Here is a 23,039-nt window from a genome sequence, read left to right on the forward strand (position 1 = left end):
GAACCTCAGTAGGACACAGAACTTGAATGCCAGGATGTACAGCAACTCCACAACTCGACTGCAATGACTCCTTGTCTCCACAGTTCATTAACTTAGGAAACCATTGTTAATGTATGTATAATACATTCTTGTAAGCATAACTAATACATTTTGTCTGAAATATGGTTCTGCAACTGAAACCCAGGTGAACAATAGGAGAACCGTAACTGTAATGAACCATTGCATTTAAAACTAATATTAGCAAGAGTCATGAAGTAGGGAGGCAAAAATAGCGAGATCAGTATTTGAAGACTAAAGATACCACTAACCATCAGGATTGCTCACAGAACTGCAATAGATTGTATCAACACGGTGAGACAAAATTGCAGGAAGGACTACAGCCCATTCAAGTAAACCTGGGAAATGAAGGAGCATCATCCAATTATTTTTAAAATGGTAGAATATAGCTCTCAATGTTTTTTGTAGAAGTAATAGAATTTCTTCAGAATAACAGAAGACTGCAGCCACTGCTCAGGGAATAATTAACTCTTCAGGATGGTATTTGGTATGTTACATTTGAAAAATCTGTTTCCATCCAATTGACCCTACTGTAATTTAAAAGTATATATGCTGAAACTTATACAAATTTAGACCCAGATTAGGCAGTTGTCCTAGATAATCCAGACCGCCCTTAAGAACTCCAGGGGCTGGTGCTGCCCCAAGATTCCTTCTTCTAGCACAAGCAATGAGCTTTCCATTACTTCCTTAGCAAAAATGAAAAGAGAGGGCAGATACTTACAGGAAATGTGCATTTCAGACATGGCTATAGAGTTTTGTTTTGTATTTTTAACCATGCAACAGAGCTCAGCAGATCAATGTAAATGGAATATGTTTTACAGTGTTTTGCTGTAAAGAAGGAAAAGCGTCCATCATTGCCTAGTGCTCCCTAAGGAGCATAAATGGAGACTAGGAGTCCCATTGCATTAGCTGCAATGAATTTGTTCCAGAATAAAATATAGGAGTATCAAGACATGAATACTTGATGTGAGAGAGAAGTTTGATTTTGTCTGAACATTTGGAAAAAAACGGTTCTGAGCTGCCTGTAGCTATGTGAAGACTTTGCCTAATGTCATAAAAGTCAGGGAAACTGAGGCAAAGATAATGATACCTAAAATTCTAGTGACCTCAAAATGGAAATTAATAGTGAAATAGTTTTGCACAAAGTCATAATTGTTATACTATTTCCATTTTTTAGTTCCTTACTGAAAATTCACTTGAGTCAGCCATATGTATTTCACATAGGGCTCATCACTAACAAATATTTTTTATTACCAAATTAATTTTTGGTAAAATCAACAGTCCTTTTCAAAATGCTGCAGTAATAATTTCTGAGGTAAAACTTTGGACTCACATTCAACAAAGGCTTCAGCATGCAAATACTGCTTTCTATGGAAAAAATGAAGAACTGTCACTTTTAATCATGAAATTATACAACCCATGAGAATCTTTGGGGTTAGTTAAAGATTTTTTGGATGTAGTTTTAGAGAAAGAATGAAATAGAAACACAACCACTGCACAACGAACATGCATATTTCAGAATTTCAGGCAAACAAACCCCAGAGACAATCCAATATTCAAAATAAAATACTGCTTCTATTTCAAGTTCTTTAAAGCTAGCCCCAGCAGGAAGCAAGCTAAACACAGAGCAGAACAATTTTCAGAAGCTTGACGAGGAGTCCAACAATCTTTAGAAGAGCAGGAAAAAAACCCTACCAAAAAAAATGCTTGCAAAAGTACAGACTGAGCTAAATTTACTGGCACTTCTCTTGCTGGCAGAACTGTGCTGGGACAGCCTAAGAACGGGCTTCCTCGTGGCATTTTGGCTTTTTTCCTGGTTTTCAGCAGAAGCAGGAAGTGCACGGGCATGTAGAAACAGATAAAAGTTGGAAAATGTTCATTAAACTTTTGAATAAAACTCCATCAGGGGATGGAGGAGGAAGAGAAGTTTTGATTCCATGTCACCGCTATAAAGTCCACCTCCAGCACATCCCATGACCAATCTCCAAGCCATGAACTTTGAGAAACATATTTGGCTGTACACTTGCTGATCTTCACACTAATCCTAGGTAATCTTCACTGAGTGCCATGATCCCACTGACGTACAATATTCTATAACTGTTGGATTATTTTCACACGCACCAATTTCTCTGCCAATGTGTACATTTTAGTGTTGCAAATACAAGGTATGTTCTGTGCTCTCTCTTGAACTTAGCAGGTTTTGACAGATTTATGGAAGGACAGATGGCCATTACGGGCTGAAGGCTGACAAGAGGCAGTTCAGAGCATTGTTAACACACTTGCACAAACTCTCAGCAGTGCAGCGCTGTGCAGAATGTAATTCAGACTATAGCTTTTTTATTGCTGCCTATTTTCTTTTGTCAAAAGAGCCTGCTGTGCACAGCAACAAATGGCTGCCATTACCCAGAATGTAATGGGTGTCAGACAAATCACGTAACACAAACAATCAAGAGTATGTAGGTCATATTTCAACAGAGCACAACCTTAGCAATATTTATGATTACTGCATTGAAATGTGCTCTATAATAAACAAGTACCTCTACATCACTCACACTTACGTACTTCTGCACAGCAAATCTGTTAGCAGTGGTACATACTCCTCTACAATCATCCTCCTTAACAGCCTTTTTTCTTTTTAAAGTAAAAGGCAAGTATTTTTTCAGCACATGCTACAAAAACATTTTCTTTGTCGGGACTTTTCTTTAATTGAATGGCTTCGGTAAATGGTACGTTTGCACTTTGCCTTGCTACATCTATATACTATGAATTCACTCGCTGATCTTGTGCCTGAAAACAGAGTGCAACAACTTGCTAGCACTGCTGCCGAAGCAGGCCCATCCTCCCTGTGTCTGTGCAACAAAATGTGTTTGCACACGTGTTGTCTGCCACCTTGACCAAGCGACTTCTTTCAAGAAAGTCTCTGGGAGACAGAAACTACTTTTGACACATTCCAAAACTCCACATTAAAAAAACCCATAATGACTAATTTAGCATAGCTAGGGTGATAAGCAGAAATCAGGGGAGTGCCTTTGCATAAAATGTGACATCTTTACTTTCTAGAACTGATTTGCAATGCTGTTTTACATAGACACCGATCCTTCTAAAACTCCACTGTAACTGTTATGATTTAAATGTTTCATGAGTTTTGTTGTGCTTTGAGGAGGCTGAGAATTAATGTCTTTTGGGGAACACAGCCCTGGAACCTTTCTACATGTGCATTGGGCTTTTGAGAGGCATTGAAAATGAATGCTTTCATACCTTCTAAGTTTGAATATGGATTGTCAAGAGGAACATTATTTAAGGCCACTTAAAAAACTGAACACAAGATAACGGTTCAACTGAGTAAAAGAATCAGAAGAGCTTCCATGTAGCACAAGATTGCAGAATCCAGGAAAATACAATGCAATTAAATAGCCATCATATAATAAGAAACCTACATGCTTGTTGATTATTCAGTTTAATCCTGTTGTCAGTGCTGCAGAGAATAAACACAGATGCCTGAAAAGATCAAACAATTTACTAGATTTTGCTCCCTCTGGACAACTCCCTGCATCTCACATCTCATTTTATCCAAAATCATTCTGAGGTCAAACAAGTTGTTATATGATAGATTTTAAGTATTTGTTCTGACAACTGAGAGGTAACACAGATCTAGAGGTGGGCAAACAGCAGGGTATAAGTGATCCTCAAGGGTGCTGGTGAATTCCAAATCACTGTTCAAGCTGATTGTGCTCATACAGCCTTTTCTGCTATCTTTTTGGATTTTTTAAACTTTGCACTCAATAAAGACTAGTTAGAAGTTTTACACTCATGCAAATTACAAGGATCTGTGTGCAAATGAGAGACTTTTCACCAAGTCGCCTGATGTAGGTAAGAGTGTGAAAATAGCCTTCCAGTTACTGACTGAGCCTTAAGTGTGTAAACCCATTTCATCCACTTATGCAATGGCTTTGAGTATTCAGGAGTGAATGTTTAAAAAGCCACTGCTCTGCTCTGAGAGAGCAGAAGGAGCCATGCCATCTAACTTCTGTTATTTAAAAGTTCAACAGAAAGTCTAAGACAACCATTGAGGAGCCCTTTAACACAAAGAGAAACATCCTCCTCCAGAGGATGAGTCACACTTCTGGTTCCTGTGCCTGCAGGTGCCCCCTCAACTTGACAGATAACAAAGAGGAAAGAGGTCTTCCAGTGACACAGAAACTTCCTGTGTTCCTAGAAGACATTGGAGAAGTTCAAGCCCATAGCCTCTCAGCAGGGCACTGGCAATGCAGCTAGCTGTGAAAAAAAAGGGAGAAGGATGGCTTGTGAGCCTCTTATTCCAAATGAGACTTGCCTTACACAGAAATTTTATCCACTACATTATCATCACCTAGGGCTCCCTCCATATCATGATGTTCTGGTCCATTTACATTAGAATAGTATTAGGAATCAGCTGCAGGAGTTGGAATTTCAGACAGCAAGGGACTATCATAGGTCACCTATTTCAAATGAATTCTTACATGTAATTTGAAAACACTTTAAAAATATTTGTTCCTTGTTTGTAATTTAAAAAAACAGTGTTTTGACAGTTTAAGGGAGGACAAACTTACTTATTCACAACTACTAACAAATCCATTGTAAAGCAAGATACAGCCTCGGCAAGAGAACAGTTTCAGTTTGACTTTAGATACATGAATCCAAAATGTGCATGTGACGAAGATTGATGGCTCTTGTGGGAAATGCTTTTATTTATTTATTTTTCTACTCTATAGTTAATTCATCAGTGAGGGAACCAACATTGTTTTCAGCAGAGAGATCAAGGGAGCTGCTATTTATATTAAAATACTTCGTGCTTCGATAGTGCGAGCAGCAGTGCTAATGGTCTTTTCAATTCAGCAGTGAGATCAAGGCAACTCCTATTTAAATTATAATAAATAGTGCTCATACAGTGCAAGCTGCCCTATATAAGGACAATGAGCAATGCGGTTATCTGGATATAATTTGGAGTTGCCAGGGTCTCACTAAAGAACTCTGTGGTATTATTAATCACTACTGACACTATTTTTCTTTTTTCTTTAATTTTTTTTTTTAACCAAAGTGCCATGATTTACTCAAATACACTAAGTTCTTCAGTACTTGACATTGTTTCTGTTATGTACTTGTTTGCTTTCAGCAGACTCATGACACAACTATCACTACTGCAATAAAATGAGTTAAAAAGTAAGACCGGCACAATCACTCATCTTTTTATAGATTTATATACATATATGAATGTGGAAAAAAGCCCATGTGTATGTGAAGGCAGAGACCAATACAGTTACTATGTGATGAAATACAATTTCCTGAAACCTTCTCACCAGATACTGTGAAGACCAGAGCCAGTGCAACATGAAGTCCAAGACCCACCATCATGCACATTGACTGGTAACACTGCTCCAGCTCCCTGGCCACACACGCTCCACCAGCTTAATTCTTCCTGATTATCATTAGTTTATTTCCTAGCTAGACTATTTTTTTGCAGAGTGGAAAAAAATATTTTGTTTTCATAGTACAACATTCCTGTTCACATATTCATCCAGTTGTGCTATTTCACAGCATTTTTTAATGCAATAGTTCTCCTGGTTACATTGTCTAAGACAACCACAGAGCTGTTTTATTTCCTCCTCTGTCCACAGCTGATGGAGTGGAATGAATTTGGTAATACCAAGACCATTCCTGTCGCCATTATGGAGGCAATACTAGAGGACTATTCAGGGGTCAGACAGACGCCTAATTTCTGTCTAGTCAGCTGATGGGAAGAGCAGGCTGCTGACTTTCTGGCTAGGAAAAAACACTGCTCCCTTCAGTGATTTCAACGGCTGCTTGTAGCACTCTGCTGTAGTCACCTCATCTGCCCCTTTCAGTTGGCAGCACTAAGCACTGACTTACCAGTGTGCTTACAAATGGGCACCCTTGTGCAGATTTGCTCTCCAGCAACAATAAAAAGGCTTCTCCATGCCTCAGGCCTACTAACACTGAATGGAATAATCCTGCTGCATACAGTGAATTTTGCCATGTCTTTGTTGGTTTCCCAAAAAAGAAGGTGCATTGGAAGGATGATTCCTTTTGTCACGGGAGGAATTATTCAGGCTGCAGGTTTTCAGGACACAGAAGAGGAAAGTGTGCATGTTTTAATGCTGAACTAATGAAGCTTCTGAAAAAGCGAAATGATGGTTGTAGGGAGGTGAAAGCCCAAAATAAATTCTGGGGCCTGCTCTTGTGTGAAGCTGCCACTGAATTTTGGAGCACCAAGCTGATTTATCGTACCTGAAGACATATTTTGCAATGCCCCTCAAAACGCTACAGGTCACATAATTTAAAGCCCACTGTTATCCTGAGAGAAATCCATGTCAAGTATATCTCTTTTCAGTATTACAAAACTGAGAAAACAGTCTTGGCAATAACTCAGGTGGAATTCATTGTGAGCTCTTGTGCTCAGCTCTGGACGCTTCAGGAAAATTGGGGCAAGACAGAGTTCAGAGGAAAGCAGTAAAACAGATCTGAGTCTGAAGAAATTTACTTCGGCAGGAAGAAGAACAGATGAACTAAACAAGTACAATGGGTGATGCATTAACTAAATGAGCCTATGAGAAAAAATCTACAAATCTGCCAAAGGTACGAACACCAGGGATCGGAGAAGAGGAGGAGGATAAAGGGAAATTTTATAAAGTGTGCTAACAGAAGAAATAAAGAGAAAGCAAGGTTATAAAATGAATACCAATTTAAAAAAAAATACCTCTAAACTGTGGAATAGTTTTACAATGGTAGAGGAGAAAGCTGTTATTTGTGATATATTAATCTAGAATCGACAAAGCACTGAAACATGCAGTCACGCACAGCACTAGACTGGCCTGGAGACAGACCAGATGACATAACTTTTCCATCTGTAACATCTATTACACTGTGCTGTGGGGTTTGTCTTTGAAAGATGGTGCTCAGCGGTAAACAAATCTATAGGGAAATGGGAAAGTAGAACAGATAAATGGTTTCATTCATATTTTCCCAGAAATTATGCTGTCTTCTGTAGGTTTGGAGGCATATTTTCAAACACTCCTTCTCAGGTAACTGGATAAAAAGTCAACGCTAAAGCGCACTGAAGTTAATCTACTGGACACCTCTGTGAGATCTTGGTGTTCATGTGGTATATTAAAATGAACAAACACACACAAGCCATGCTTAAAGAAGTCAGCACTCCCCATTTCTCACCTGCAGTTCCAGAGAGTTCCACACTTAAGGTTTGTTCAATAGTCTTGTTCTCAAATGGGGAACCCTTGGGATCACTGGAAGACAGGGCACATTTATAAAAACAAGCTGAAATGGAGTTGCTGTAGCCAAAATCTATTGAACACCCCTCCCTTTTGTAAATGTTTGCACTTTTTAGTACTTACTTTGGTGACTCGGGTGTCAATGGAAGTGATAAACTTGTTGGTTTGGCTAAAGAGAAAAAGAAAATTATTATATAATATTTTGAACACTCCATAATTCATACTAAAAAGATTTTTTTTTTTATTATTTTATTTTGGTGCTGGAATCCCATGTTAGTCAGTTAGGGCTGAGCTCTGATAGTTCAATACCATTTCACAGAACCACAGAATGTTAGGGGTTGGAAGAGACCTCTAGAGATCATAGAATCCAATCCCTGTGTCAAAAGCGGGATCACCTAGGGCAGGTCACGGTAAAACATATCCAGAAAGATCTTGAAAGTCCCCAGAGAAGGAGACTCCACAACCTCTCTGGGAAGTTTGTTCCAGTGCTCTGTAACCCTCACGGTAAATAAGTTTTTTCCTCATCTTGAGGTGGAATTTCCTGCATCCTAGTTTGCTTCCATTGCTCCTTGTCCTATCATAGGGCACAACTGAAAAGAGATTTGCCCCTCCTTCTTGACACCCATCCTTGAAATATTTATAAACATGAATAAGATCACCTCTCAGTCTTCTTTTCTCTAGACTAAACAGCCCCAGATCTCTTAGCCTTTTCTCATAAGACACGTGGTCCAGTCCCTCAGTCATCCTTGTAGCCCGCCACTGGACTCTCTCAAGTAATTCCCTGTCCCTCTTGAACTGGGGAGTCCAGAACTGGTCTCACTAGGGCAGAGCAGAGGAGGAGGAGAACCTCCCTTGACATACTGCCTTCTTGGCCACAAGGGCACATTGCTGTCCCATGGATAACTTGTCCACAAGGACTCCAAGGTCTTTCTCCACAAAGCAGCTTTCATTTCAATGCATCTGAGATAGATAAATAAGGAGACTCCTCCTGACTCCTCATATACTGGTAGCAAAAAGGCACCTAAATTTCAACAATTATTTACATCAATTACTGCACCTCTGAAATGCAGTACACAACCCAAATGCCAAGAACATTTCAGCAGAAGAGTGGTACATGTTAAAAAACAATTAAGAAATCTAGAGGATACACTGTGAAAATGTAATTTCTCTTAGAGTTAATTTAGACTACAGTTCATGTTTTATTTGAAAACAGAAGCAGCAGAATAACTATAAAGTAACAGATCGTTATGAATATTCAGTTAATTTTACTTCTACAATATACAGTTTTATATGTAGCACTGAGAATAGGTTTTTTCTATGAGGCCAGAATCCAACCAGTTACCTTCCAAATTTCTGAAAATTACCTTGCAAACCACAACAAGCCATGGACATAGTCACAGACAATCCCAACGTACACACAAAAAAAGCTCTATCTATAAAAATGCAAGTCTTTGTAGCTTTAATTCATGCAAACTTGTGTTTTCCCAAAGCAAACTAAGAACTAGGATATTGTAACGCAACTAAGATTCTTTTAACTGCCAGTAAAATGTTTAAAAATTAAAAATAATATTACTTGCAAATTTTACTTTTCAGAAGTTAGATTGATGTTTAAACACAGAGAGCACTGTACCAAGAACAACAGCAGGGGATCTCTTCTGCAAATTAATTACTTAAGACAAAATGTTCCCCTTGAACACTCCTGCACTGCAGATCTTTTGTCCAGAGTGTCACTGCTGCATATTTCGTATTCCTTCCAGGCTTGGAGCTCCCATCAACATTAAAGGATTTTATATGCAAATTGATTACTTTTATAAGCTCTAGAGCATTCCTGAAGTAATAATACATTTTAAAAAAAATTAACTCAATTCTCAAGAGCTGCACATTGTTTCTCCTCCTCCTCATACGAAAGTTAGAAATGGAAGCTCAGGTGTTCACTTCAAGTTCACCTTCCTCAGAAGTCAACGCTGGAGTGAGGAGATGCACCTCAACGAGTTGTCTGATCCAGCAGTGCCACTGATTTGTGCATAAAACCAGGTGCAGAAAGACTAAATGTAACCTGACACATCTTTGTGTGCATTTTACATACATCTAGGGATGCTAATGTTTGCCAGTGGCTACCTAGAGGTAAAACTGACTTAAAAAAAAACAGACCTTACAGTAATGCTCTGGAATAAACATTTATACAAAAACTTCCACTTTTTTTCTAGAGGATGAAAATGTACCTATTCTTACCCAACTGAGGCTTTCTAAGGAAGCTGAACATGCCAGAGCTATTTAAGCCTCTAAAAAGTCTCATTCTAAGTCTCATTAGTCCCACAGAATAGTCCCACATCTGAAGATACGTATAAAATTCTGAAGCATTGATGCATAGTGCAAATCTGCCAGAGATGGGCACAGAACCAAAGCATTATCTCACACTGCATGTATTAATTTTAGGCAGGTATCACTCAATTCTCCTGCTGAGAAATTTGAACACCGAAACACCCACCAGTTTTCTTATTGCTAGGCAAGGGCTTGACCAAACAGTATTCATGCAAAGGATTCGTCCTCACATGCAGCTACTGATACCGTAAATATTTAGCCAAGACACCATTTTCCTTCCAGCCTGTTTATTAGAGTTTCAGGGTCTACTGTGGTGCTTTGTTTTTGTTGTTTTTTGTGTTTTTTTTTTTAAATTAAAAAGGGTTCACATGAAGTTGCTTGCCCCTGTAAACTGAAAACATTCAGGTTCAAAAGAAGTAAGTTTCCTTACGGGCAAATTTCAATGCAAAACCACACATGATCTTTGGCATGACTGGGTTTGTGGACATTCCCGTGGGTTTGCAATATGTTTGCAACAGTAACCCTAAAGCAAAATGCTGTTTGACTTATCTTTTGTGAGTTTTTCATAACTTCGAAAGAAAGTATCAGACCTTGATTATTTTTTACAACAGCAGGAGCCAATTTTCTCATACTTTTGATTAAATGTATGAACAAATGACTCCAGGTCTGCAAATACCAGTTAAATTTACAAGGTCGATTCCGCCTGAATTGACTATCCAAGCTGAAAGCATTACATTCTTGTATTTGTATTATATGCAAATCCATTGATATTGAAGTCATATATTGGTGTATAAGGCAAATTTCATGAATAAACAACATTTCAGAAGCCTATAAATTAAACTGCAGAAATTAAAGGAGAGTAATTTCTCTCTGTCTGCAATGTCACCTGCAATATTACCGAAGTCACAGTCATCTGTTAAGTACTGGCAAGTTAGCTATATGTCCATTTGGACTCTCCTGACCTCTCTGTCTACACTGTTTCCACAACCCAATATGCCTTGCTTATGTGCACTGAAACTATACAATTGTCTCAGCTGGAGAAAAAAAATGCAGCTCTGACCTGAATAGGAAGATTTTGTAATTCATGCTTATGTGTGTGTGGGCATCCATCCATGTGTATAACACATGTGCATATAGCATGTTATATATGATATTCCTTATCATGTATCATCCTAACACCCAAAAGTGTTGGTAAAGCCCATTTTAACTTCTGGTAGGTCTATGTTTCAGCATCACTGAAGACCCAGGTTTTACATACACAGTTCAGTTTGGATTTTGCTGTGAAGCAGACTGGTGAAGCCATCCAGAAGGAATGGCAGTTGGCATTCAAGAAGCTCTAGGGGCAGCTGAATTTCTTTCTTACAAGAAATACTGTTCAGAGAATTTGAGACCATAATGGGGAAAACTATACACAGGATATCAGAATGTACAGCTGCAAATAGGGTATTTAGTGGTGGGAAGGGAAGGTTATTTCTATTCAGTTTGTTTAAGAGTGAAAAATTGGATTTGATGGGAGCTGAAAAAGCAGGGATGGGGGAGGCGATAGAATAAAAAAAGATACAGTTTACAATTGCTGCTTTAAAAATACCAGATCAACTTATTTGGGATCCTATCTTGATCTCTCTTGCAGCCAGTTTACTTCCATTGACTTCAGTGGAGCCATCCAGGATTTGCACTAATATGACCAAAATAGGCACCTGGCCTTCTAGATGCCAGACCAATATGTACACACAGGGGTATTTTAAAGTAACAGTAGCTTTAAAAAAAGCTCCCTTTAGGCTCATAAGCTTTTACAGCTTTCCTTTATCTTGGGAACACAGGCAGGGGAAAGATGGGGAGAAAGAGTAAGAGAGAGGGCTTTGAGTTCTTGCATCTGTGTCATAGAAGCTGCTTGTAATATAGACCAGTTCCTTATGCACTGGGGGATACTAAAAGTCAACACAAGTGTTTAGTTCTGGCCATAAAGAATCTAAATAGAGAGAGAAAGATCAAGATGGCAGCTAAACTTTCAACTATTTACAAAATAAAATTACAAACCGGCATTCCAGCTTGAAAAGGAATGACACATTTATTGCTTTCTCTGTAGCAGTGAGAGCACTATTTATTGTCTCTTAAGGACTATGTGGCAGGTTAACAATGCCTTCAGTTTTACACCAGCAAAAAAGAAAGAAGCTCACTAATGAACCAGCCTGCCCAGCTTGTTTAGGGATATAATGATTTCTTAGTGGTACAGTACTCTGTGAATAAATATCTCCAGCTAGCTTGGTACATTAACATGTGGTACTTGTTAAAACTTCTTTTTCCCTGAGATTCCTTTTCTGAGGTTGGGAGGAGATAGAGACAGGATTTAAATTGTTCAAAAGCTAAATCTAGCCAATTAATCCTAACTTCATTACACTGTTCTAAAATTCTCTCTATACAGAGGAGATGCCAGATTTACAATACTAATGCAAAGAACAGGAGAGGTATCAAGGGTATTCACAACTGTGGTATTTCAGCTTCTCAGCATTACTACTGGTACCAAAGCCATCTTCTGTGGTGCCACACCTACCTTGCAGATGATTTGTCTGAGACTGCAGATGAGGCTTCCTTTTGGAGGTGCATTTCTCTTTGCTGCTGCTCCTGTTCTCTGCTGGTTTGGTCTGAGGAGGGTCATCATTTGTAGTCAGATATTTGAGAAGTTCAGAGCAGGGACGCCTTTGAGGCTTCTGCTGTTGACAAATGCTCTTTGCTTTATTGCTCCATGAATTTTCAGTCTTAAAAACAGGGCATAATAAAATAAAATAGAATAAAAAAAAGCTAAAATTAGTGAGCTGAACCTTATCAGAATGGATATAGGTTTTCTGAAGAGATGAGATTTTCAATGAAGTGCTCAGTCTAAGTGTACTAGATCTATGAGCTGTGAATAATTGTTTGCAGAACAAGGAAAGAAAATTACATTTAAAATTCCTAAATGACATTTATGCAGCTTTTTATTTCATTTCTCCTACATTTCAATGTTCCTACTCAGCAACATGTAACTAACAAGACCCTACAGCGCCTTTACTGTGAACAAAAAATAAGCTGGTTTAAACCTTAATTTGCTGCTGATTGCTTGAGCCCAGTATTCACAACTCTCATAAGTACCCCTAAATGCTCTGTTTTCAGTTACAGTGAACGGCAAGACAAACATCGTTTAATACTGCCTGCTAACAGAATTATGTCAGAGCCCCCATTCTATCCAATTAATGGCTGATACACATCTTTTGCCAAGAATCCAGCGTCATCTTTCTTAGCTCAGACAGCTGGTAAAATGGCAGTCCCACATCCTGGAGTCGCTCATAAACACCATCAGCAAATTTTATCGTACCCCCTACTACTCTAGATATCAATAAAGTAGGCTAGAGTAACAGACGGTGGGACTACAACTGAACTCTGCCAAAACAAAAAGCATAAACAAAATATTCAGAGCATAAAGGAGCTCAGGTGATTTTCGGGAACCCAGTCTATAATCTGTTCACATTTTTTTTAAGCAGTTGTAAGATAGTATGCAGATTAATAGAATACATACACAGCTACTGCCTGCTAGGTCGCTAAAAGCATGAAAGTCCTTGTTACACTATTTTGTTCTTTTTTTATTCTTTTTTTGTTGTTGTTATTACAAAGATTAAGTTTGTACCTTAACAACCACAGGGCTTGTTCTGATCCTGTGATTAGTGTTTGCATGGTTTTGTGTGCTGAGACCACTGCATTCATTGTAATTTAGCTGAGTGTTGGCTGGAGCCAGCAAGAGCTTCTTAAGCTACAAACACATCAGGGAAAGGGAGGTGGAAGGAAAAGAGTAAAGTTATGCATCTTTATGGATTAAAATTACTTATCTACATTTTTGCACAGTTACTTAAAATTAGCAGTATCAATTTCAGCAAGTAAAGTACAGTAAAACAGAAAGAAGGGCTCAATATTCCCCAGAGCAAACAGATTTTATTTTCTTCTGGTTTAGCAGTGTATTTCTGCTTCCTTTACTGCAGTATACTGCAGGGCAAGCGGAAATGACAGGGGTCTTGGATTTCTGAATCCATGGCAAAATAAAATTCTTGGTGATCTGTTTGACAGAAGAGGCCTCTGATCCAAACAGAGACATTAACTTTAACAGACTAATGGATACAGTGTCAAGATGCAGGTATCTGGCTCTGCTTCGGCAGAAGCCAGCGATAAGGGGCTTTCAGCAGAAACAGAACCACGTCTCAAACTGGTTTTTACCGAGCAAAATGCATATAAGGTTTCACCCACTTCCTCACCCAAGGTTGGGGTTTGCCCTGATTAGCATTAAGCTGGTGCTTACTGCTCAAATTAATGTTAAAGGCACAAAATAAACCCCACGTCCTCCCAGATTCAATGGGCCCTTTTTTAACAGATCACCAAAAGTGACATCTAAATATACACAGAGAAAAATAGCCCCAGAAATGAAATATGAGTTAATATCCATTACCCTAACTTATTGGAACAGAATAATAAGCAAAAGTGTCAGCCATTAGCAAAAGAATCTCCAAAGCAATCTTTTCAACACACTTTTAAATAGATTCTCTTATTAGTCATCTTAAGGCTATTTCGTGGGCTTTTTTCCCCACTTAATTTTCAGTTCTTGGTTTTCCTTTTCAGTCTAAATGAAAAGTCCAGACCTTACTGTGACTACATCATACCCATGCAGCGGGTAGCCAGAGGCACATCCAATTCTTGTTAAACAGTAGGAAGGGTTCTTACTAGAGACGGCTCTTCTGCCTCCTGAGTTGGAGGGGTGCCGTCGGGCATTGGGGAAGGGCTAGTGGCATTTTCGTTGGTCACATCTCCATCTGTCAGTGCATCAAATGAAGGCAATCCATCTTCATCCACAGGGATGCTGTCCAGTGTTTCAGTGAGAACAGCTAGCAAGTTTGCCTCACTCTCTTCATCTATCTTCTGTGGGAGGGGACAAAAAAAAAAAGCAGAACCAGGTGAGAAGAGAAAAGGAACAAAATGATGAAATGATGCCTCTATATGTGAAAAAGCAGTCAAAACAGTTCAGCCAGCCCTTGAAACAGAAACCTGCAACAGAACCTCAGAAGATGTAATTAAGCACCACAAAAGGATCCATCTCTGCATTCAATAGAAAACTCTTTGCACTCACAGTGTATTGCTCTAGTTTACTTTTCTTCCAAAATTCTTTTTTTTTTTTTTTTTTAATCTGGTGTTATGTATGATAAGTAATCACCCAGGAATAGTATTACAGGATGTGCTTAAGCTGCTGATACCTAACGATGGTGTCAGCCCGGGCTGTCTCTTTCTTTCTCTTTTCAACACTGAATATCAGCTAATTGACCTGACAAAATTACAAGAATCAGAGAATAAGACAGCTCATCAGAATACCACAATGAATCATGGTGAAATTTGAAAAACCTTTTTCACATATGCAGTCTGGCAAAAGTGAGAAAGGGCTTCCCTTTCATATATCTGGAAAACTTTGCTCCAAACCCCCAAAAGAACAACTTCTTACTCCTGAGTATCTGGCGTAAGGATTCATATTGTAAACGGCAGGCTCTTTGGGATTCTTTCAAATAAATACACTAGGCCTTTGAAGTTGTCCTTTCGAGTTATGGCATTTGAGTGCTCAGTGTGACTATTATATGCATTTAACAGATTCCTACTGCAACTATAAAAAGTAGATAAATTCCTAATCAGATGTGGCTATAATGTTAATTTATGTTAGATATCATACGTCAGCAACAAGACAAGTAATTCAGTGTGCAAAGGAGAGAAATAAGCAGATGAGAGCCACCCTGCGAATAAAGTCATGCTCCAAATCCAGCTTTTCACAGTCATTTTTTTAGAGGAAAATTACAGTGTCACTTCTAGAAAAGTTCAAACAGGCATTATTGGAAAAAAAACACACCCCTTTGCAATATAACAAAGTGCTGACTTTTTTCCCCAATAGCATTTCAAGCCCGTCACAGGCTGTGGGACGAATCACCCCCTCAGTCCTGGGGTGGCCACGGAGGGGTCTGGCTGCCTGACTCCCACACCAGGAACTGGTGTAGCTGGTGAGGCACATCACTAAGCCTTACAGCTTAAAAATATAGCAACAAAGCTGGAAGTGTTACTATTTGTAATGGGAAATGCCTTCTTTAATAATAGCATGCCAGAAGAAACTCTGATATTTGCTGTTAGCTGCTCAGCTCTCAAGCTTCAAACAGACATTCAAGTGAGCTGACATTCAAGAACAGAAAGTTGAGTGGACACCGGTCCTCATCACAGCAATTTCAATTAGTTTTGTACAAGTTTCAACATTCAAACACCCCAGAGAAAGCACAGGATGTGACAAAGAGGACTCTGTTAAACAATTAATGTCACTTTCCATTATTGCTTCAGTCCCAATTTACAGAGCAAATAAATCAAAGTCACCACAGATGAAACACACTAGCTGGCTAACACATGTCTATTCACAAACGACATGGCAGAAGGAACACATTAGTCAAGAAAATGACATTGTGAGATAACCTTTTAAAGGTTTGACTATGCTATTGCTCCTAATTGTCTTAAATTGTTGTTTATAAAGAAATACAACAATTAGATACAGCAGAAATGGCACTGAGGGGAGATGCAGAGGGAGAGATGGTTGGCTACATCCACATTTGAGCAATAATCACTGAAGCAGCAGCTTTCTGTTTTGCTGTCGTAACCTGAGTCTTGGTGTTGACAGCACTGGGGAGAAGCAATGCCAGGGCCAAACGCAGGCCCTTTCACGGCTTCAGCACTGTCACCACAGAAGTTCATGTTTCAGACTGGCATCCAACCTGCACGTCGCACAGCCTTGGTGAATCAGGAGGAGCTGAGCACCTTCAATCTCCACTGAGGTCAGAGGAAGCACTGTGTGTGCTCTGACGAACTTGCTCCACCATGCTCCTAACTTTCAAGCAAGGTCTCACTAAAAGGGTTTGCTTCCATCTAAAGGAGGAGATCCTAAGTATTCAGACCACCTAAATGTACTACAGCATGTAAGAAAAAGGCGTGGAGGACAATCTCAAACATCAACTTGCAAGGCAAACACATGCACTTATTAAACACTTACAAAAACAATTAACAATGACCACATCTTGCTAACTAATGGGTCTTTTTAATGCAGAAGCAGTTATGCATCACTTCCCAACCACACTGCATGAACTTCTTAACGTCCTTGGTTGTTAGTTTAACATAAATGCATGAGAGCCAGAGGGGTTTTGACTGATGTAAATTTTCACCCAGCTGAAGGAGCCAAGGAACCTGAGTATGTCACCGAACACATGCACTTGCATGTTTCTAACAGTAAAAGTTTCTAGCATATCCAGAATGGCATTAGCTCTCAAAATAATTAAGACTTGGCATTTGTGTCACTGTGCATGGTCAAACACAGTGGCTAGTGCTGCAAACTGCCAGAACACCAACCAGTATCCAAAATGAGTGATCCAGGTGCCTAAAGACCATGAAAACTGGGCTACTGCCTGCTTTTACATGTTTTGCTCTAATGATTTAATATTTCTACAGCACTAAAAAGAATTGTCTGTCTAAAAAACACTTTATTAGTTGTGTAACAATTTTATTCTAATTGGGTTTCTGCCTTCAGTAAAATGTCTCCAGAGATACTCTCTCTTTGGCCAGTGAAAAGCTATATGAAATGAGTTGATAATTTACCCACACAAAGGTATTTAAATCCTCTACCCTTGATAATTCTTTCTCTTTTGCTTATTCTGCCTATTCATGGAGACAAGTTCACCTCATGGTTAGCATTTTATGTCTGCAATACCTGTTACTTGTCAGCAATCTCATTACAGAGGCCAAAGACTGAGTTGTAATGGAGACTCAGCCACCTTGTCTTTCATGTGAATCCCTTTCAGGTGCATATATTGAGCAACATTGTGATTTTTCACTAGAACTTTCTTCCTTTAAAAAATAATGCAAAATTTTTAAACGACTATCATTGCTATCACCAATCCCTTCTTGAAATCCTTGAAGCCAGAATGCAGATGTCCTGACTCAGGACTCTTCTGTAGCTCTCCTGCAGTCAGCAAAGGTATGCTGATTCACTCCAGAAGACGGTCAAATCATCTTTTCCAAATGTTACTAATATCTCCAACATCTTCCCTCTATTTGACCCCCCTTTACCTTTCATTTGTGGCTATTACATGCAAAGCTTTTGCTTACAGTATCTCAAGAAGTGAAATCAGCTAATGAATGAGAATGCTGTGAAGTTTCTTCACTGATTATTTTAACAGTGCAGAGGCCCATAATGATTCACACTGAAAGATCAGGGTCTTAACTGCAGTATTAATCCACAGCCCTGAGGAGCTGGGAGCAGTGGCAGCTTGCCACATCTTTGTAAAAAGCCCAGGAAACTTTGGGACAGTTCTGCAGCTGGTAGAAGCTGTCACCACTCCAGCAGCCCAGCTCAGTAAGCAATTGAGAGCAGCCAGGTGTACACCTGAATTCATGAGGGATCACCCTTTCAACATATCAACTCATTTCTCCTCGGTAGCCCAAGATCTATTCATAGCACTATTAACAAAGAAAATAAAAGATCTTCCTCCAGCTGAAAATATCCTAGTGATCTAAAAATATGAATACATTACGGCACTGCTTTCAAAAGCACAAAAATTACTTGTGAGAACATCTGGGACTTCCAACAGCATTTAATTCTTTAATGACACATTTTGGAATAAGAATGCCCTTAAGTCACCACTAGGAGAAACGAGGGGTACAGTTTTTGCACTTCAGGATGCAGAGGCACCAAAAAGCTCACCAACACCACCCCAGCCCTGAGCATCTCCCATCAGCAAACATGCAGGAGTAGGGGGCAGATGGTATCTCAGCCCTGGCCCCACAAACCAAACTTTGCAATATGAGGATAAGGAGCCACAGGTTGGGCAAAAGCACAGGGAAGTTAGAAGGAGGGAAGGGATTAGGATGCAGGCTGGTCTTCCTGCTCCTGCCAATGAAAAATGAGCTGAGATCAGGGATGGTGAAAGGAAAGAATTACAGATCAAGTTTTCCTTCTTCTAGAGCAGAAGAGGCCTACCTGCACTGGCACTGGCACAGACAGTGACTTTGCTGTCTTCTCAATCTGCTGTCCAAGGCAAGTGCCTCCTTCTTGACTTAGAGCTGGCTGTACCTGGCAGTATTTTCTCCCAGGGTGAAAGACGAATCAGCAGTCCAAATGGAAAACTCTTTATTCTACCCCACCTGCTCACAACCAGTCCCATTCCATTAAATATTCTGAGAAGCATCACAGCTTTTATTTTACTGTTCAACTGCTCTGCAAATCCTTAGACATCCTGTGCTCTCTTACAGTAAAAATCCACACGATGCATTTCCAAGGTCTGTTAGTCTGGTCCCAAGAGACCTTCTCATAATTGAAATACTTAAGTCCAGAGCTATCAATTATCTTTAAAAACAAAATGGAGTTCCACTAGGAGAAAATTACAGCCAAGTTTCTTTATATGTAGTAGAAATGAGGGGATTAAATATCACCACCCCTGTGCATATGCCTTTAGGGTATAGGAAGAGAACAAGAGATCTTCTTTTTGAAGGAGACAGAGATACTCACACTACTCACAAACACATGGCAAAAACCACTTGAATGCGGAGCTCACCTTCCGATTTCAGCAGTCCCATTGCCCAACATAAGGACTGCATATGTATCTCATTTGTAGGACCAATCACATCTCCATATTTATGAAAAAGCTTCATTCCAACTGGATTTCTGGAGATATTGTACAGACCTGAAGAAATATGCTCTGCCATCCCACTCTCCCCCCCTCTCCCCCCAGTGTTAAATAAATACTGTAATCATACACAATGCAGGTCCTGCAATGCTTTACTTTCAGAGCTGGGTACCTGGAGTGGAATGAATTCCCAGCGTTGCTCCCAGTGACATTATGTGAGAAGGGTCCATGCAAGGACCACAGGCTGAAGGAGGCAGGAGCATCTGCAGCATCCATTTCCCCCCTTCCTTCTCCAGGGTATAACAACAGGGTATATTTATTATTATATTTATATTGTTATTCATAAAATCAACATGGTGTATATCTCTAGTCTTAAGAAGTTCTCATGTTTAATCTTGGAAACTGAACTCCGGTTACTTTCTCTCTGGAAGAGAGAGACACTGACTTGACATTGTGCAACTTCATCACAGTGCAAAAGAGAACAGGCCATTTACAAATAGGCTTTTCTTTAAGATCGTGCCCTTGATCACTTGAAGTAACATTGCCGTAGCTCCTGTGAGGAACACATCTTTTCAGGTGAAAAGTCTAACCTTTCTGCTCTATGCTAAGCGTGTCATTTTAAAAGAGCCTACTAAATAGTCTTCTACCAGAAAGTCACTTTTTTATTGCTTCTAACAAGTTGTTGCAGTTCAGAAGTTTCCATTACAGCCTGGCAATTAAGTTTCTAATAAACTGAAGAGCTACACATTGACTTATTCATCTCCCAAACTGGGGATCCAGCTACAAACCTATAACCCATTTTACATCTTCTGACCAAAATTCATTCACATTTTGCAAGCCATTTCAATTTCATTACTGTAAACTACATCCTTCTCCTCTATGATAGTAATCTTTGATTCTGGGGAAAAGATAAAACAAAAAAAATCATCTAAGAGCAAGCTATCATGCCATTGACTGTGTTACGGGGAGAAATGATAAGATATTGCTGTGCTGGAACTGGTGCACCAGTGGTAGACTCAATATCAAAAATTTATGGTAATTGAAACCACAGAACCTTTGGAAATGCAGTCAATTTGACTCAGTATCAAAAGGTCACTCTATTCAATTTATACTTGATGCTGAGCACAATATTGAGAAAACACCTGAAAGCAAATCATCTTATCAGCATTTTGAACCTCAATATTTACTGACTACATACGCTAATTTGCTGATTACTAAATAAATGTATTGCCTACGTTTTGGACTGGGTTAGCTCACCAGAGGGGCTTTAAAACTTATCCAGGACTTGACACTGTAGAAGACACCAAACCTCTTACCAAGAGCTGCGTGTCCATAATGCCATGGACGTACAGTCGTGCCTTCTTACCTAGTGCCAGGAAAGACCACTTCAAGGTGAAATGCAGCAGGAGAAGATGTGGCATGTTCTGTCCAGCCTGTGGTGGGCTAGGTTTGGGCAGAGCTCTGCATGACTGAAGCACAAAACACTACCTACAGCTTAGGTGGGGATAACAGAGAAAAGGGCAGGAGTGTGAATCACAGAATCATAGAATGGTTTGGGTTGGAGAGGACCTTAAAGATCATCTAGATTCAAACCCCTTGCATTGGCAAGAACACCTCCTACATCAAAAGGGGAGTAAGAGCCTTGTGAGGAGTCACAGCAAAAAATGTACAATAGCTCACTGCCCAGGTTGCAAGAGGGTACTCAGGCTGCCCTCCAAGCCCAGCACACAGCACCTCTCACTCAGCCTCCCTTTCACATATAATGTTCATGCACACGATAAGGTCCTGAGGAACAACTTAAACAGATTTTTAAAATTATTATTATGTACTTAAAATATACAGGAGGGTAGAGAGTCATAGCTCCTGGCCATAGTCCCAATACAAACAAGCTCTAACAGGGAATGACTACTGCAAAAAAAGGAAAGCAGAAGGCAGGCTACAGGCTACAGCATTAGGCAAGGAAGATGTTTGGGACTCTCTATTGCAGTGCTTTTAGTGATGGTGTCAGCAGTATTTCAGTCCAAATAGTCAAACACTGCTTCCCTCAGATTTACCTGTTTACTTGATTTAGGGTACATGCACTGACAGGAGGTTTTTCAACATTCATGTACCTTTGTTAGGCAGGATGGCATGTTCTGGGAAAAAAAAATCACAGATATTTCTCAGTGATTATTTCACACATGTAAGTGATGAAAAAACTTTTTCCTCTTGATAATGACAGACATCTCTAAAACCACACTTGAGTGGCAGGACAGACTCAACCTTTGCAAACTATGAAGAATAATCTTATAACTTTTGCTCATGCTCTAGTTCAGTGTTGCATTTGCTTAATTTTAATTACTCCAGATGTGTCAGAATGTCTATTATAATCCCTGCTTCTTTCTAGAGATTTATGACTCTACACATATATAAATTTCAGAGTAAAATTATATAAAATATAGTAGAGAAGAGTTTATATATATATTTAAATTTTGTTCAATTATGTGAAGAAGTTTTTTGTGAGAACAGAACACATACTCAAAAACTCCTTTTTAAACAGCAAAATAAGATCCTTCTGTCTGGTGCTTTTACTCTTAGAAAACTGGAATTTAATCTGACCAACAAAATAGCCTGTGTAAAGGATCAACTTAATTAAATGCTTTTTTATGATGTTTTAATTTTGCAGCATCTTCAGCTTCATCAAACCTACCCACCATACCTGTTGAACAGGTATAGCAAACACAAGTCTCACAAGAAGAAAAACACCAGTTTTCCTTAGACCCGCAGCATGAATGGATCAGTACATCATCAATACATCTGGGCTTCCCATCAATTTTTATTATGGTCTAACTGGATGGCTGCCACCTGCTCTGTGCTGGCTTAAAGAGTTTATTCAGACACAGGACAAAAACTTATTTACAAGGCTAAAGATACATTTTCTCTATATGTTTTACCTATGTAGCTGTACTCCCATCTTTAAGTGTCAAAGCAACGGCTCTAATATCCTCCTGGTATGTACAAGCAGATGTGTTGAGTGACACACATACCACTTACAAAGGTAGTCTAGCTAGATAATATAAAGATAGTAGACATGAGTCCTAAAAAAAACTTAGGAAATCACCATGAAAAGGGAAAAAAATATCTTTAGATATGTGTGTTCTACCCTTAACAAGCTAAAAAAGTTTCAAAAAAACTGGTGTTCCCATATGTAAGGAGATAGCTGAGAGAACACCCCGGGTACCCACACGGAGAATGTCCTAAGCTGAAAGCAATAAAAGACACCTTTATAATGAAGCACCAAGTGACAATGTGGAGATGCCACACTAGAGAAGGTGCTAACAAAGTATAGGGTTTAACACAGCACAGATCACAGGTGCATTTTGCCATGCTTTTCAGTTTGCTTTTACATTCCCAGAAAAATGTAAGCTTGTCCCAGCAGCATTCCCCTCAAAATCAGACTGAACAGGGCATCCTGATAAACCTCTACAACCACCAAAGACATTCTTCAGGATGAGATGTGCCTGAATTTTCTGCCAGTTACGCATTTGGATTCATTTAGATGTCTCACAATATCCTTTACTATGTACTTTCTTGATTTGTCACTAGGTGCTAAGACTTTAATGTTCTTTCAATGCAATTTTGTGTATGCAAATAGAATCGTAAACTAGAGACAGTGATTTTAAAACTGAAA

General features: G+C 39.3%; 1 protein-coding gene across 1 annotated transcript in view; it reads right to left on the reverse strand.

Annotated features, from left to right (window-relative positions):
* Positions 1 to 23,039, reverse strand: part of PPARGC1A (peroxisome proliferator-activated receptor gamma, coactivator 1 alpha) — a 64,371-nt gene that overhangs the window by 14,931 nt on the left and 26,401 nt on the right. Inside the window, exons 3-7 of the mRNA XM_010007293.1 lie at positions 14,403 to 14,597; positions 13,321 to 13,443; positions 12,214 to 12,418; positions 7,464 to 7,509; positions 7,282 to 7,355 (exon numbers count right to left, since the gene is read on the reverse strand). Of these exons, the coding sequence (XP_010005595.1) occupies positions 7,282 to 7,355; positions 7,464 to 7,509; positions 12,214 to 12,418; positions 13,321 to 13,443; positions 14,403 to 14,597 (643 nt within the window). The remainder of the gene's footprint in view (positions 1 to 7,281; positions 7,356 to 7,463; positions 7,510 to 12,213; positions 12,419 to 13,320; positions 13,444 to 14,402; positions 14,598 to 23,039) is intronic.

The sequence above is a fragment of the Chaetura pelagica genome, unplaced genomic scaffold (genome assembly GCF_000747805.2).
Source record: "Chaetura pelagica isolate M959 unplaced genomic scaffold, ChaPel_1.0 scaffold261, whole genome shotgun sequence".
In the NCBI taxonomy this organism is placed as follows: domain Eukaryota; kingdom Metazoa; phylum Chordata; class Aves; order Apodiformes; family Apodidae; genus Chaetura; species Chaetura pelagica.